Consider the following 12953-nt stretch of genomic DNA (forward strand, 5'->3'; position numbering starts at 1 on the left):
AGGGCCAGAAGCCAGCATGGCCACGAGCTCGTTCTGAGACTAGCTCCATGTGATTCTGTCCCTTGGCAGGTTTTTTCCTGACCACCAAAGACCCCGGCTCCTCAAACGACGGCCCCAAATTGCTCAGCTTGGGTCCCAGATCCCCGGATGTCACAGTCCAAGCCCTGAGCTGTTGGAAGCTCCTAATGATGCTGCGGCCCCTTGGCTCATCAGCCTGAGCTGTGCTCAGCCTGGAGGGGAGAGCAGCTGATGGGAGTGGGGTCTCCAGGGAGGGGCATGGGCTCATCCGGTCTCAGCACCAAGCCCCAGCCCCAGCTCACCAGGAGGAAGAATGTCCTCTTCATTCATTCAGCAAGCCCTGCAGAATGAATGAAGAGCCAAGTGCAGAGTGAAGATCAAAAAATATTCAGCTGGTCTCTGCATTTCCCATCCTCAATTCTTTACACCTTAACAGAAATGTAATAAGGCCTCCCCTGGCGCCCCAGCTCTTCACCCCATGTCCTCCTGTCCCCTTGCTCCCTGCCACCTGGCCTCACTGGCTTCCTTGCTTTGCTAGATCCGTCTCCCCAGACCTGCAGCATCACCTGAAAAGCCCTTCCTGACAGCCCTCCCCACTGCCATTAAACTTCCAAGCAGCCCTCTCCCCACCTTCCTCTCCCCTCCCACTGTCCTTTGCTGAAGAGCTCTCAGGACCTACTGCAAACTCTGCTATTTTGATTACTCATCTTTGCCCGCTGTATGCTTTCTTCCCTGCTAAGCCCCCAGCACCCAGCAGAGAGCTCACTGAATATCAATATTTGCTGAATGAATGAAGAGCAAATTAAACCCTGTCCAGACGTGGGGTAAAAGGAGTGCTCAGCCCTGGGGGCCAGATTCTCCTGCAAAGTCAGTCAGGTTGTGGTGAGAGCAAACACCGCCCCCATGACAACCCCTGGGTTCTGAGTTTGCATCCAGAACCTTCTTCCTTTGGCCTAGAGAGAACACGAGGCTCAGAGGCTGCAGCCCTTTCCTGCCTGGAGCCCACGCCAGCCTGTCTGATCACTGGGGACAGCCGCCAGCTGGAGACCGTCTGGGTGGCCCCAGGGCAGGATGTGGAGGTGTTTGAGATCCCTGACATTTGAGTGACATAGAACAGAACTGAAAAAGAAGACATCTGTGTGGGAGGGTGATTTGCTGGTCTCTGCGTTTCCCATACTCAATTCTTTATACATTAACAGAAATTAGATAAGACAAGCTGTTCAACCTCGGTCCTCCAGGCTGGCCGGAGGCTGTCTGCCCTCCACCTGCTGAGCTGAAGGTCCATGTAAGGGCACTGCTTCCCGAGGGAATGCTCTCCACTGGACACTCGGCCAGGAGAATGCTCACAGCTCTTTCCTTTTCTGCCCTGCAGCCTTCTCCCCACATCACACATGCCTGTTTTTCTCTGTCCAGACCCCCTGGTATGCCCTTCTCAGGCCTCTAGAACTGCCCTTCTGTACATTCCAAAGCAGCTACAAGGTCTTACGAAGGCTGCCCTGGGTTTGGCGAACCCAGAAACACCCATTCAGTAATAAGTACTTTAAAATATATATGAAAGTGAAAGTCGTTCAGTCGTGTCCAACTCTTTGCAACCCCATGGACTATACAATCCATGAATACAGTTCATGGAATTCTCCAGGCAAGAATACTGGAGTGGGTAGCTGTTCTTTTCTCCAGGGGATCTTCCCAACCCAGGGATCAAACCCAGATCTCCCTCATTGCAGGTGGATTCTTTGCCAGCCACCTGGGAAGCCATATATATATATATATATATATATAAAATATAGTTATTTATTTGGTGGTGCTAAGCCTTAGTCGTAGCATGTGGGATCTAGTTCCATGACCAGGGACTGAACCCAGGCCCCTCTGCATTGGGAGCTCAGAGTCTTAGCCACTGGACCACCAGGGAGGTCCCCCTAAGTACTGGTTTTAATGACCTATTTAAACACACCATGGACAAGCCCACATCATCCCTTGTCCCATTGTGGGCTGGATGTGTTTTTTGTTTTGTTTTGTTTTTAGATTTTTAGTCACTGGTGGGAGGAGGGGCATAGAAGGGGCCTGCTGACATGAGGCTCCTAGATGGCAGGGCAGGCACTCTCAAGCCCAGGAGACCCAGGACCTCGGCAGGAGGGTTGCAGGTCCCTGTTGCCTTCTGTACCCGGGACCCAAGAAGAGGCAGGGAACGCAGCGCCCGGGCACAGCCTGCTTCCCAGAGATAAGTGCCCTCTGTCTGACCATGTAATGAGCACAGCAGCAATGGGGAGGGAGGATCAGGATGAGGGGGAGAACAGCCCCGGGGACAGCTGTTTGGCCAGAGTCCTTGAGGGAGAGGGGCCAACAGGCAGCTCTGAGGATGGCCCAGCCTGGTCTTGGGAGAATGCATGTGTGCTTGCTAAGTCGCTTCAGTTGTGTGCAACTCTGTGAGCCCATGGGCTGTAGCCCGCCAGGCTCCTCTGTCCATGGGATTCTCCAGGCAAGAATACTGGAGTGGGTTGCCATGCCCTCCTGCAGGAGGTCTTCCCTACTCAGGGATCCAACCAGAGTCTCCTGCATTGGAAGGCAGATTCTTTAACACTAGCCTGGGAAGCCCCTTGGGAGAATGGATGGAACCAAATGGCCTGGGGGGACTGGTGTGTGTGTGTGTGTGTGTGTGTGTGTGTGTGCGCGTGCGCAGGTTTCTTTCTGGCTGCCTCATCCCCGGTTCAAGTTCCTAAAAAGAGTTCCTGAGTGGAAGGGGTGTGGGGAGATCCTTCCAGGTGCAGGCCTTGGGTGGGCGTGGGCCCCTGTCTGCCCGTCTTCGAAGCGGGGCACCCTCTCTGGCCCACGTGGTTCTTTGGAAGGGAAAGAACCTTTCCTTTCTAAGGAAGGGAAAGGGGACTAAATTTGCCGGAGAGCCCAGCACGCTAACCGGCTCTACTGGGTGTCTCTGCAGGGGGCGAGGCCTTCTCCTTCAAATACAGCCCTGGGAAGCTGCGGGGAAACCAGTACAAGAAGATGATGACCAAGGAGGAGCTGGAGGAGGAACAGAGGTAGGCCGCCCGGCCCTCCTCCGGGCTGCTCAGCTTTCTGGGGTTCGGGTGCCACTCCGGGAGGCCCCTTCGTTGTAGTGTGGAGAGGAGGCGGGCCTCCCACAAGCCACGCCCCCACTGCCCGATTTCCGATTTCCGTTTTAGAGGTTTTTTCCCCCCTGTCCTGGCTCCATTTCCCCTTGGGAAACTCTGGAGGAGCGGGTGACAGGGAGGAGGGAGGGCGGCCGAGCCCTTTCTTGCCCCCCACCTCCCCCACCGAGAGGGAGAAAGAGAGATGCTTGGGAAGAGCCTGGAGCAGATCTGGCTGTTCACGGTACACGGAGAGTTCATGACAAAACCAATCCATCACTTCAGGACAGAGCACGATTCTTCCTGCTCATCCGCCTGGCAGCCAAGCGCCCCCGCCCTACCCCGCCAGCACCCTCCAGCTCCCCCACCCCCACCCCCGCCCCAGCACCGGGCTAGCAGTCCTTTTTTATCTGTTCTGCTCCATGGAGCTCTGAGGCAGCTGTAGCCACGGCAGCAACTCATTTTTAGGACTAGGTTCTTCCCCCGCCCGTCGCCAGCCGGACACCTACGCTGACCCATGGGCTTCCCTTAGACCCATGGGCTTCCCTCCTAAGGAGCAGCAGTACAGCGGGGACGGATCAGGGGGAAGAACCGGTGGTCTGACACAGGCCAGCCTGTGGCCTGGGGTCCTTTTGGTTCAGGCACACATCTATTAACAAATGGGGGCGTGTTTCCTGAGCCCGGTAACCCGGAGGGGCTGGGCGATCACTCCCCACTGGCTCCCGCAAGCTGGGTTCTAGGGTCAGGAATGGAGGCTCTGTTATTCCAGGATCTAGATTCTATTATTTCCAACCCACCTAGCATCACTCAGGAGTCAGAAGGTGCTCTGCCCACGAGAACCCCTTTTCCCCTCCTGGAGCTGCCGCCAATCCTTCCAAACCTGGCCCGGAAGGCTCTTCACCCAGGGGCGGAGGGGTGGCAGGGTGAGCCCAGCCTGGGGGAGGTGTCCTCCCACTTCTCGGTGCCCACGCGCCGCGGCCTCTGGGTGTGACCCGGTTTGCTGCCTTTATATTTCAGGATTGAGCTGACTTCTGACCTCACTTCCCTGTAGCAAGTTCCTTAGGTCCTGAGCCACAAATATTCTTGCAAATCCTTTTGGTAAGGAGATTGACTTGGTGCCTCCTTCACCCTGTCTGTGACTGTCCCCATCACGACTGTGATCTAAATCTCTCCTCCTCCGCCGCCTTCATAACCGATTAATTCATTTCTGTGTACCCGGGCCGGCTCATTCTCATCCAGCTCAAGGCTCCTGGGCCAGCAGGCCCCTTTCCCACAGCCCAGGGGTTCTTGGAGGCCCAAGTCCCTCCTGGACCTAATGAACCAGCTTCTTGGAGGACTAGCGCCCCCTTGTGAGGCTGGGGGGAAACTGTCATCCCCAGGAGGTGGTGTTCACCCCTGCAGCCTTAGTCCTACCCTAAGAAAGCTCCAATACTTTGGCCACCTGATTTCCAATGAGAGCCGACTCATTGGAAAAGACCCTGATGCTGGAAAAGATTGAGGGCAAGGGGAGAAGGGGGCGACAGAGGATGAGATGGTTAGATGGCATCACTGACTCAATGGACATGAGTTTGAGCAAACTCCGGGAGATAGTGAAGGACAGGGAAGCCTGATGTGCTGCAGTCCACAGGGTTACAAAGAGTCGGACACCACTTAGCGACTGAACAACAACAAAAGAAAGTAGAACAGTGCCCAGCAGAAACCCTGTGCCAAGTTGTGGGTCAGGCTGGTAGTTATGATCAGAGCAAGGGCTGGCAGAGGGCTACGGCCCTGTTTTTGTAAATCCAGTGTGATTGGAACCCGGCTGCATTCATTTGCTTTTCTGTGGTCTGTGGCAGCTTTTGCACTGCAGGGGCTGAACTGAGTAGTAGCAGAGGGACCGTGGGGCCCAAAAAGCCTAAAAGAGTCAGAACCTGGCCCTTTCCAGAAAAGGTGTGCAGCCCAGCATTAAGGATGGAGGGGGCTTGACGTGGCTGTGGGTCCCTCGAAGGCCCCTGTGGGCAGAGGCTGTGGCCAGGACCCTGGCCTTATTCTGTGTCTGCTGCAGATGTGAGGGACCACTAGAAAGGGAAAGGCCAGTTAGCTGACTGGATGGCAGGATCAGGCTGGGGTCAGACTGCCACCATCCCTGGGCTCAGAGCTGGGACGTCGGGCAGGAAGAAGGAAAGTCCTTCCTCCATGGTGTCCAGAGAGCAGACTCTGTTGCCCGGGGGGGATGGGTCTTTTCCCCCCTGGATCTCTGGGGCTCTCCAGATGAGTGCTATTCTGTGGGGGTGGAGACTGCCCGAGTGCTGCTGTTGGGGTGAAGTTTTCTCACCTCCTCACGTGCAGGCTTGGTTATCACCGCCCTGCCCAAGCTGAGAAGGAGGGACTGGCGGACTTCGTGGCCGTGAACACGGTCCTCCCAGGATGGGGCTGGAGTTCATGTTCCTTTTCATTACTGTCCCTCCCAGCATGCTCCCGGGGCTGCCCCACACGTCTGCCTGTGGGGTCTGCTTGCTCTCTCCCTGCACGTGGTCAGCTGCACGTGGTCCCTGCACGTGGTCAGCCCACTCAGCACTGCATGGGGCCCCATGACGCCCACTCTTCTCGCATGGTCCTCGCATGGTGATGCTTGGGGTTGCAGAGGCTGGCAAGTGTGGCTTTGTCTTTCCATCTACAGTTAGATAGATCCCCTGGGGACGAGGAGAGCTGACAGGTGTGAGACAGCTCTGGTCCCGGTTGGGTTCAGAAAACTGCCTTGGGATTGTCAGGGTGAAAAATACCGTCAAACCACTAGAACCAGAGGCCAGTGAAAAGTGTGTGCTCTTCTCTGACTGTTAAATTCTGATCAACCAAACTCTGCTTGTTTCTAATTCCTTTCCTGGCATTCAGGGTCCCCATCACGTGGCAAGCAGGTTAAAAGCCCATGCTGCAAATTCTTGACTTTAAATTCACTAAGCCGGCCAACACAGTAGTATGGATTCCCCCCGCAGCTCTTCTGGGAGGTGCCACATGCAGCCTCAGAATGTGGCTGGAATGAGGGACTTGCAGGTTGACAGTTCCCCGCAGCAAGACACCACCGCTCACACCCAAGACTAGTGAAACTGGAGAGCTTGGCTGGCTTCTAGCTTGGCAGCAAACAAAAGAAAAAAGGGACCATTGGGCACTCCTTTCGTTGTACACCATCCCTTCTTCCCATCTTCCGGACCAGGGAAAAGTGGAACCCAGGAGGTAGACCAGCTGGCTCTGATAATAAAGACCTGGGACCCAAGTACCCATTCCATTCTGAGTGTCCCCAGGACTGGCCCGACCCTTTTGGAGGTGGACACCGCTCTAGTGGATGATGTTTTGAAATGCGTAACTGGCAAGGGGAATGGATCTTCTGTTTTCCACCTCCTGGCATGTCCGTGAATCATCCACCAGCGTGAATTTCTAGAAACACGTGCTGGCTTATGTCCACATGAGGGCGCCAGAGGGATAAAGTTGGGTCCCCCAGGGCTCCCTCAGCGCTCACTTGGGTAGAGTGCTCAACTTGTCTCTTAGAAAAGGCACATATGCCATTTGCCTCATCTGGGGAGCACATATCCTTAGAAGCCACTGTCCCCAGAAGGGACAAAACCCACCTAGCAAGGACAGGAAATAATCTCTGGTGAGAGGACCAGCTTAGAACGGCCACAAAGCCAAGAATCTGACCCTTGCAGTCTGACCTACCTAACTAAATATAGGTGAGGCCTCAGCCCACCCATCTATGGCCGCCCTGCTCATTGACACTTGGGGGAACCTCCCCGCCAACTATCTGCTGAGAGACCCTCCCTGTTAAGCTGGGTACAAGTGAGCCCCAATCTGCCCAGCTACCTAATTGAGGACCCAACCTGCTCAACCCCCTACATGTGCAGTCCAGACTGCTCAAATACCCAATGTGGGACCCTCTCTGTCAGCTACCTACAATTGGGCTTCAACCTGCTCAGCTATCTACATGGACACCTGAACCCCCAAATATCTAAGTGGGGGACCCTACCTGCCCAACTAAAGTCTGACACTCACTGCCAACACTCTGCAAGTGGGACCTGCCCTGCCTGACCACCTACTTGTCCTAGCTGTGGGACCCAACCTGTACAGTTATCTGAATGAGGGCCCTGATCTGCTCAGCTGCCAATGTGAGCAACCCCTATCTGCTCAATTACCCACTGGTAGCACCCAACCTGCCCAGCTACCTACACGTGGACCCCTACTTGATCAACTACCCACACGGGGACCTGACCTGCCCAGATACCCAACTGAGGGATCTAACTTGCCTAATTACCCACGTGTGGGTCCCAGTCTGCCAACTACCTATAATGGGGCCCTTGACCTGCTCAACTATCAATGTGTGGGCCCTGACCTGCCCACTTACCTAACTGAAGGTCCACCCTGACCAACTGCCTACAAGTGGGACCTTACTGTGAAACTGCCAATATGTGGGCCCCTACCTGCCCTACTGCCCAACTGAGGGCCCTCCCTGCCTAACTACCCATGTGTGGGACCCCAACCTGCTCAGTACCCCCACACTTGGGACCCTCTTTGGGACTGCTTAACTGTCCATGTGTGGGACCGGAACTAAATACATACATGAAGGACTTGACCTGCCTACTGACCTACAAGTGGGAGCTTTTGGCCTAACTACCCACACGTGGGGCCTGACCCGCTTCCCAGGAGGCCTGGCAGAGGGTCTCCGGCTAGCTCTGGTTAGTGGGCCATCCTGCTGCAGGTGACTCCCCTGGGGTCTGGATCCTAGCGTCTGGGCTGGCTTCTGCAATTCCAAACATTCCCTTCCTCACCCTATTTCCCCTCTTCTTTTCCCGCAGTAAGATGATATGAGTGAAATCAATGATCTTTTCCCCTTATTTCTCTTTACAGAACCGAGGAATAATGAAGTTATCCTTAGGCTCCTCCTAAAGGCTTTTCCTTTTGGCATCTTAAAACTTGAGCGATACAGTGGAAGCCCCAGAGAGGAGCAAGTGGGCTCCTGGGGTGCATTTTCCTACATAAATCTTCCAGGAGTCGACCCCCACTCCAGGACTTTCCTTGGCTGGGAGGGTCCACAATGCCTGGGGTGATCCCTTGCAGAGGCTTTCCTCCCTGTCTGTGTGGATTGCTTTGTTTAGCTGAAGGATTTTCCTGGACTTTTATTTTCCTTGTCACTCAGTGTTCCTGTCGTCCACACACCCTTTACACCTGAGATATCACCAATGTCACCAATGCCATCATTTTAAAATCAGTATAGTTTCATCCCAGCCCTTCCGCTTTTCATCACCGAAGCCAAACCAAGAGAGACATTGAGGTGTGATGGACACATGATGGGGTGCTGCCTGGGCCCACTGGGTGCTCAGGGGGGTCGACTACCCTCCTCGCCCTTAGGGCCGGCTTCCACTCTGTCTTTAGCTGGCTGGATTGGGGGGTGAGGGAGACAATGGTTGATGCGTGGGCAGCAAAGCGCCAGAGCCAGCTGTTGATTTCCTCCGGCCCTTACCCTCCACTCAGAGCAGGCTTGGATCCAGCCCTCTTGTTGCGAAAAGGCCTTTTCACCATGTTCTTACCAGCTCAGCTGCATCTCCACCTTCGCTTTAGCAGAAGCAATAACGATAGTGTTCGCTGAAAATGGATGTAACAATTCTGCCTTTTCCTCGGTTTCATAGATGAGTCAGAATTTCACCAGATCATCAGGTGGGGTCCCAGATCCATCTCTTGGAATTTTATATTTGACGATATTTATACTATACCAAACTAATCTGCAGTTTTTAGATTTATTGGTTAAACATTTTTTAAAGCACTAAGTTTATAAGAAAATTTCTTTTTGTATCTAATGCAAGGCTGGGAAACGTTCAATGTCAGTTCCCAGGGCAGGTTACATTCCCAGGGACCTTCTCTTCCGGGTCTAGTACTTTAGGTTCATGGGTTTAGGAAGGAACAGGGAACAAAGGCAGAGTCACACAGCACCACGTAACAAATAGCAGATGTGCTCCTGTGAGTAGCCCCTGCCCCACACAGCGGTAGTAAGAGATGTCCTTGTCCAGGCCAGGGTCTGATTGAAAAAATAGGTGACTCTTTCCAGGTTATGAAGTTTGTCTGGACACTTTCTGAATGTGGCTTGCAGGCACCAAACCTCATGTACTCCTTATGGCTTGGATTTCTGTATTCAGCCTTTGGTCCAATAAACTTTGAGTAGATGGTCTTGATTACTGCGTGATTATTTCCATTTTGCTTTATCTTTCAAAAATAATCTTTTTGAACCCATTAAAATTCAAGCTCGCTCTCTCTCTCAATTGGTGCCTTTTACTCTCCAGCAAAGTACGACGTCCCAGGACGTGCAAGCCCATGGCCATTAAGAGACACATGGGAAGATTTGTGTTCCTTTGGGGGGTGCACACTTGTACATCTGGATTCCATCCAAGGAGTTCAACTCACAGCTTCTTGACCCATAGTATTCCTTTCTTCAGACGGTAGGATACTGCGGACTTCTCACAGGTTCCTTCTCCTCTGGATAGGAAAGCGGATTGTAGAAATAACTTCTCCAGGGTGACTGAGAGAGGCTTGGATGTGGGACTTCAGTATTTCAGCTTCTAGCTGCTGCTCTAGTCAGAAAACCAACAGCCTGCTGTTTGGAGATAAAGGATTATTGGAGAAGGAATATGTTAGGACAAGTGTAAGACCAGACATAGATCGAGAGCCCCTCTAGGCAGGATGGAGGTGCCATCTGGGCAGTGCTGTGCCCTGCAAAGCCAGAGTGCCCAGAGGCTGTACTGAGGCCCTGCCTCCTGGTGGGTCTGCAGGGACCAGAACAGACTTGCCGTTTGCTTGACATCCTCTGAAGGTGGCCCGTGCCGATCTGCTAGTACAGGGTGGAAGGAGGAATCACAGAAGCCTGAAACTGGCGTGGTGAGCCCGTGCCAGCATGCAGGGCCCAGCCAGGCTGACAGCACAGCACAGCAGAGCAGAGCCAACAAGAAAGCAACCCATGGCAGCTAAGCGTCTCCCCACCCTTTCATGTTTGCATTGCTGGGAGGTGTCCTGTGCTGGTCAGATGATATGGCCCAGCTTCACAGAGACAACAGAACATCACTCCCAGCCCCCAACCCCCCAGCCCAGGTGCAGTGAACATAAAACTGATCTCTAGCCAGGGCTGTTCCCCGGTGGGAGGGGCAGAGCCCCCACTGGCTCTAAGGTGTCCTTGTGCAAACTGGAAAAAGGCACCCCTTCCTCTGGGCAGTGAGACCCCACACGCACCCTTGCCCTCAGGCCAAGCACCCTGCACACACGTCTGTACGTGCCCCTGTTTCCCAGCCAATTGTGTTTTATCTTCCTCCACTTTTGGCTCAGCCATCTAGACTAGCGGTCCCCAACCTTTTTGGCACTAGGAACTGGTTTCGTGGAAGACAGCTTTCCCACGGACCGGGACCAGGGGTGGGAGGAGGTGGTTTCGGGACGATTCGAGCACATCACATTTATTGAGCCCTTGACTTCTATTATTATCACATCAGCCCCACCTCAGATCATCAGATCCTGGAGGCTGGGGCCCCTGCTAAACGAAGGCTGTTTCTAACATGTCTCTTCACAGGCTCTCCAGTCACCTAGTGGAATACGTCTCCTTCCTTGTGGCCCACCCCCTGGGGAGATGTGTAATCAACATTAAAGGGAGGCCTATGGGGAAGTGCAGTGACGAGAACCTGAGTGATAACCTGGGGTCCCCAAATCTCCAGGGTAGACCCCAAGACTTAGAACCCCAGTTAGTAGAAGTCTCGTTTTTTTTTGCTTTTTTTTTTTTTTAAGACCAAACGAGCTCCTGTGTTAAGAGCAGGTTTTGTCTTTGTTTCATTTCCTTATTCTGACTCTATGGGATGCACAAGCCTCTGTCTCTCCCTGGCTTGGGGGCACCTTTTTCCTCTTTATCCTTTCTTCTTGACAGAGTTAAGAAGGAACAGCTGGCTGCCATCTTCAAGCTCATGAAGGACAACAAGGAGACCTTTGGCGAGATGTCCGATGGTGACGTGCAGGAGCAGCTCCGGCTCTACGACATGTAGGCCGCCTCCGCCTGGCAGGACGCCATGACAGCTGGGTTGCGAGAGCTGGGCCGTGACTCTGCCCCAACCTGGGACCCACGCCCTTGTTATCTTCAGACTCTTGTAGGCTTCCTTTTATCTTATATACATAGATGTAGAGATGTAGCATATACAGAGTTTCTCAGATCTTACAGTTTAGATATCATGTTACAGGAGTCAGGACAGTTGTCCTCAAAGGAGGAAAAAAAGTCCCTGAGTCCTTTGGCTTCTGTTTGCTGGGGAGGCCCTAGCTGTGACATGGGTTCCCCTCTGAGCCTGTCATCTGATCCAAATTAGATCCTAGGCAAGCAGCGGCCCAGAAGGGCTGGCTCGAAGCCTCAGCTCCCCCCCACCCCGCCCCCCACTCCAACCCAGCACACAGTGTGGAAAAGATTCAGGGATGCTGTAAGGAGGAAGAGTATCAGGTCCCGCTGCCCGAGTATCCAGCCTATTAACACTACACCTTCCTCTGCCTTGGAAGAATTTCTGGAAGCTTCTGTCACTGTATGGAAGCAAGGCGTAGGGGAGCATCACTAAAAAAGCAAACAAGTCTGATTCAAAGACTCACCTTCCCTCCTGGAACAAAGCGATGGTATCAGAGTTAGGACCCTCTAAGAGTGTCTCTTATTTAACCATGACACTTACTTTGTATATAATTAAAATTTCTGTGAGTGCTTATCACGCACCTAGACCCGTGCTAGACACTGTCAATAGAAATAAAATATGCAGCACAGTCCCTACCTTTAGAGAAATTAAAGTCCTGTGGAGGAAAATTGCCTGCTGGTCCAGTGGTTAAGAACCAGTGCTTTTACTGCCGAGGATGTGGGTTTAATCCCTGGTGAGGGAACTAAGATCCTGCAAGCTGCGAGGTACAGCCATAAACAAACAAATAAAAATCAAGACCTTTGGAGAAGCCAGGTGCACATGCAGTAAAAGAAAACCTCACCAGTTAGCATTCAATAAAATGCCAGAATGACCTCATGAAGAGTGTCTGGGCCACCTTAGCAGGTCAATAAAGTTCTGTGAGTCAGTGAATGCACAATGATGACAATAACAGTGGTTCTTCCATGCTGTCCAGATCCTGCTTCTGATCACCCCCCTGGCAGAAAAATCTATAGCCAACTGAGTTAAGGAGGGTACGCTAAAGGGATAACCTAAGAAAGTTCTTGAAAATATTTTTTATTTGCTGAAATAAAACTAAACACATGAAAGTAAAAGCAGCAGTGGCGTTTTACAAACCTCAGTTTAATAATGACCACGGGGAACACAGTGAACTTTCTTTGCTCCTCTCTTGCTTGTTAGCAGTTTTCCCAGGCCCCTCCCCCCATCTGTCACAGTAATTGCTTTAGCTTCTTTGCTGACAGTTCACAACAGGAGGGTCTGCTCTCTGTGTTTGTTGTTATATCCAAATGTCAGTACTTTTGTTCTTTTTTTAAATATTATTTTTATCTTTTGTGTCACCGCTGTTTTAAAATGTTATGATTTAAGTATTGTTTCCTCTCTCGTGTCCCAGGGACCACCCACCCCCCCATCCACAACCAGGCGGTTTTCTGTCTTCCTGCCCGCCCTGAATGCATGTCAGCAGAACTTGCACTGCCATGCAGCCACTTCATGTCTCTTTCCTCGCCTCCTTCTTCCAGTCCTTCTCTCATTTTATCAAACAAACAAATGACTTGTGGGGACTTGAGTCAAAATTCTTATGACTGCAGAAAAAGTAAACTGCAGGAAATTTTCTACACTTGGTTCAGCTAAGATGTTCCAACTGCAAAGAACTGAAAAG

General features: G+C 52.5%; 1 protein-coding gene across 4 annotated transcripts in view; it reads left to right on the plus strand.

Annotated features, from left to right (window-relative positions):
• MXRA7 (matrix remodeling associated 7) overlaps window positions 1–12393 on the plus strand; it is a 31611-nt gene extending 19218 nt beyond the window's left edge. For 2 of the 4 annotated variants that reach the window (XR_003506856.1, XM_027518571.1), the window contains exons 3-4: window positions 2954–3050; window positions 7995–9313. Coding sequence is in view for 3 of the 4 variants with exons in the window: in XM_027518571.1 (XP_027374372.1) it covers window positions 2954–3050; window positions 7995–8007 (110 nt within the window). In the remaining variant the exon portion in view is untranslated. Of the gene's footprint in view, window positions 1–2953; window positions 3051–4136; window positions 4218–7994; window positions 9314–11040 lie in introns of those variants that run through there. The other 2 variants (XM_027518570.1, XM_027518569.1) reach the window with 2 other exon arrangements.
• The last annotated feature ends 560 nt before the right edge of the window (window positions 12394–12953 follow it).

The sequence above is a fragment of the Bos indicus x Bos taurus genome, chromosome 19 (genome assembly GCF_003369695.1).
Source record: "Bos indicus x Bos taurus breed Angus x Brahman F1 hybrid chromosome 19, Bos_hybrid_MaternalHap_v2.0, whole genome shotgun sequence".
NCBI classification, from domain to species: Eukaryota; Metazoa; Chordata; class Mammalia; order Artiodactyla; family Bovidae; genus Bos; species Bos indicus x Bos taurus.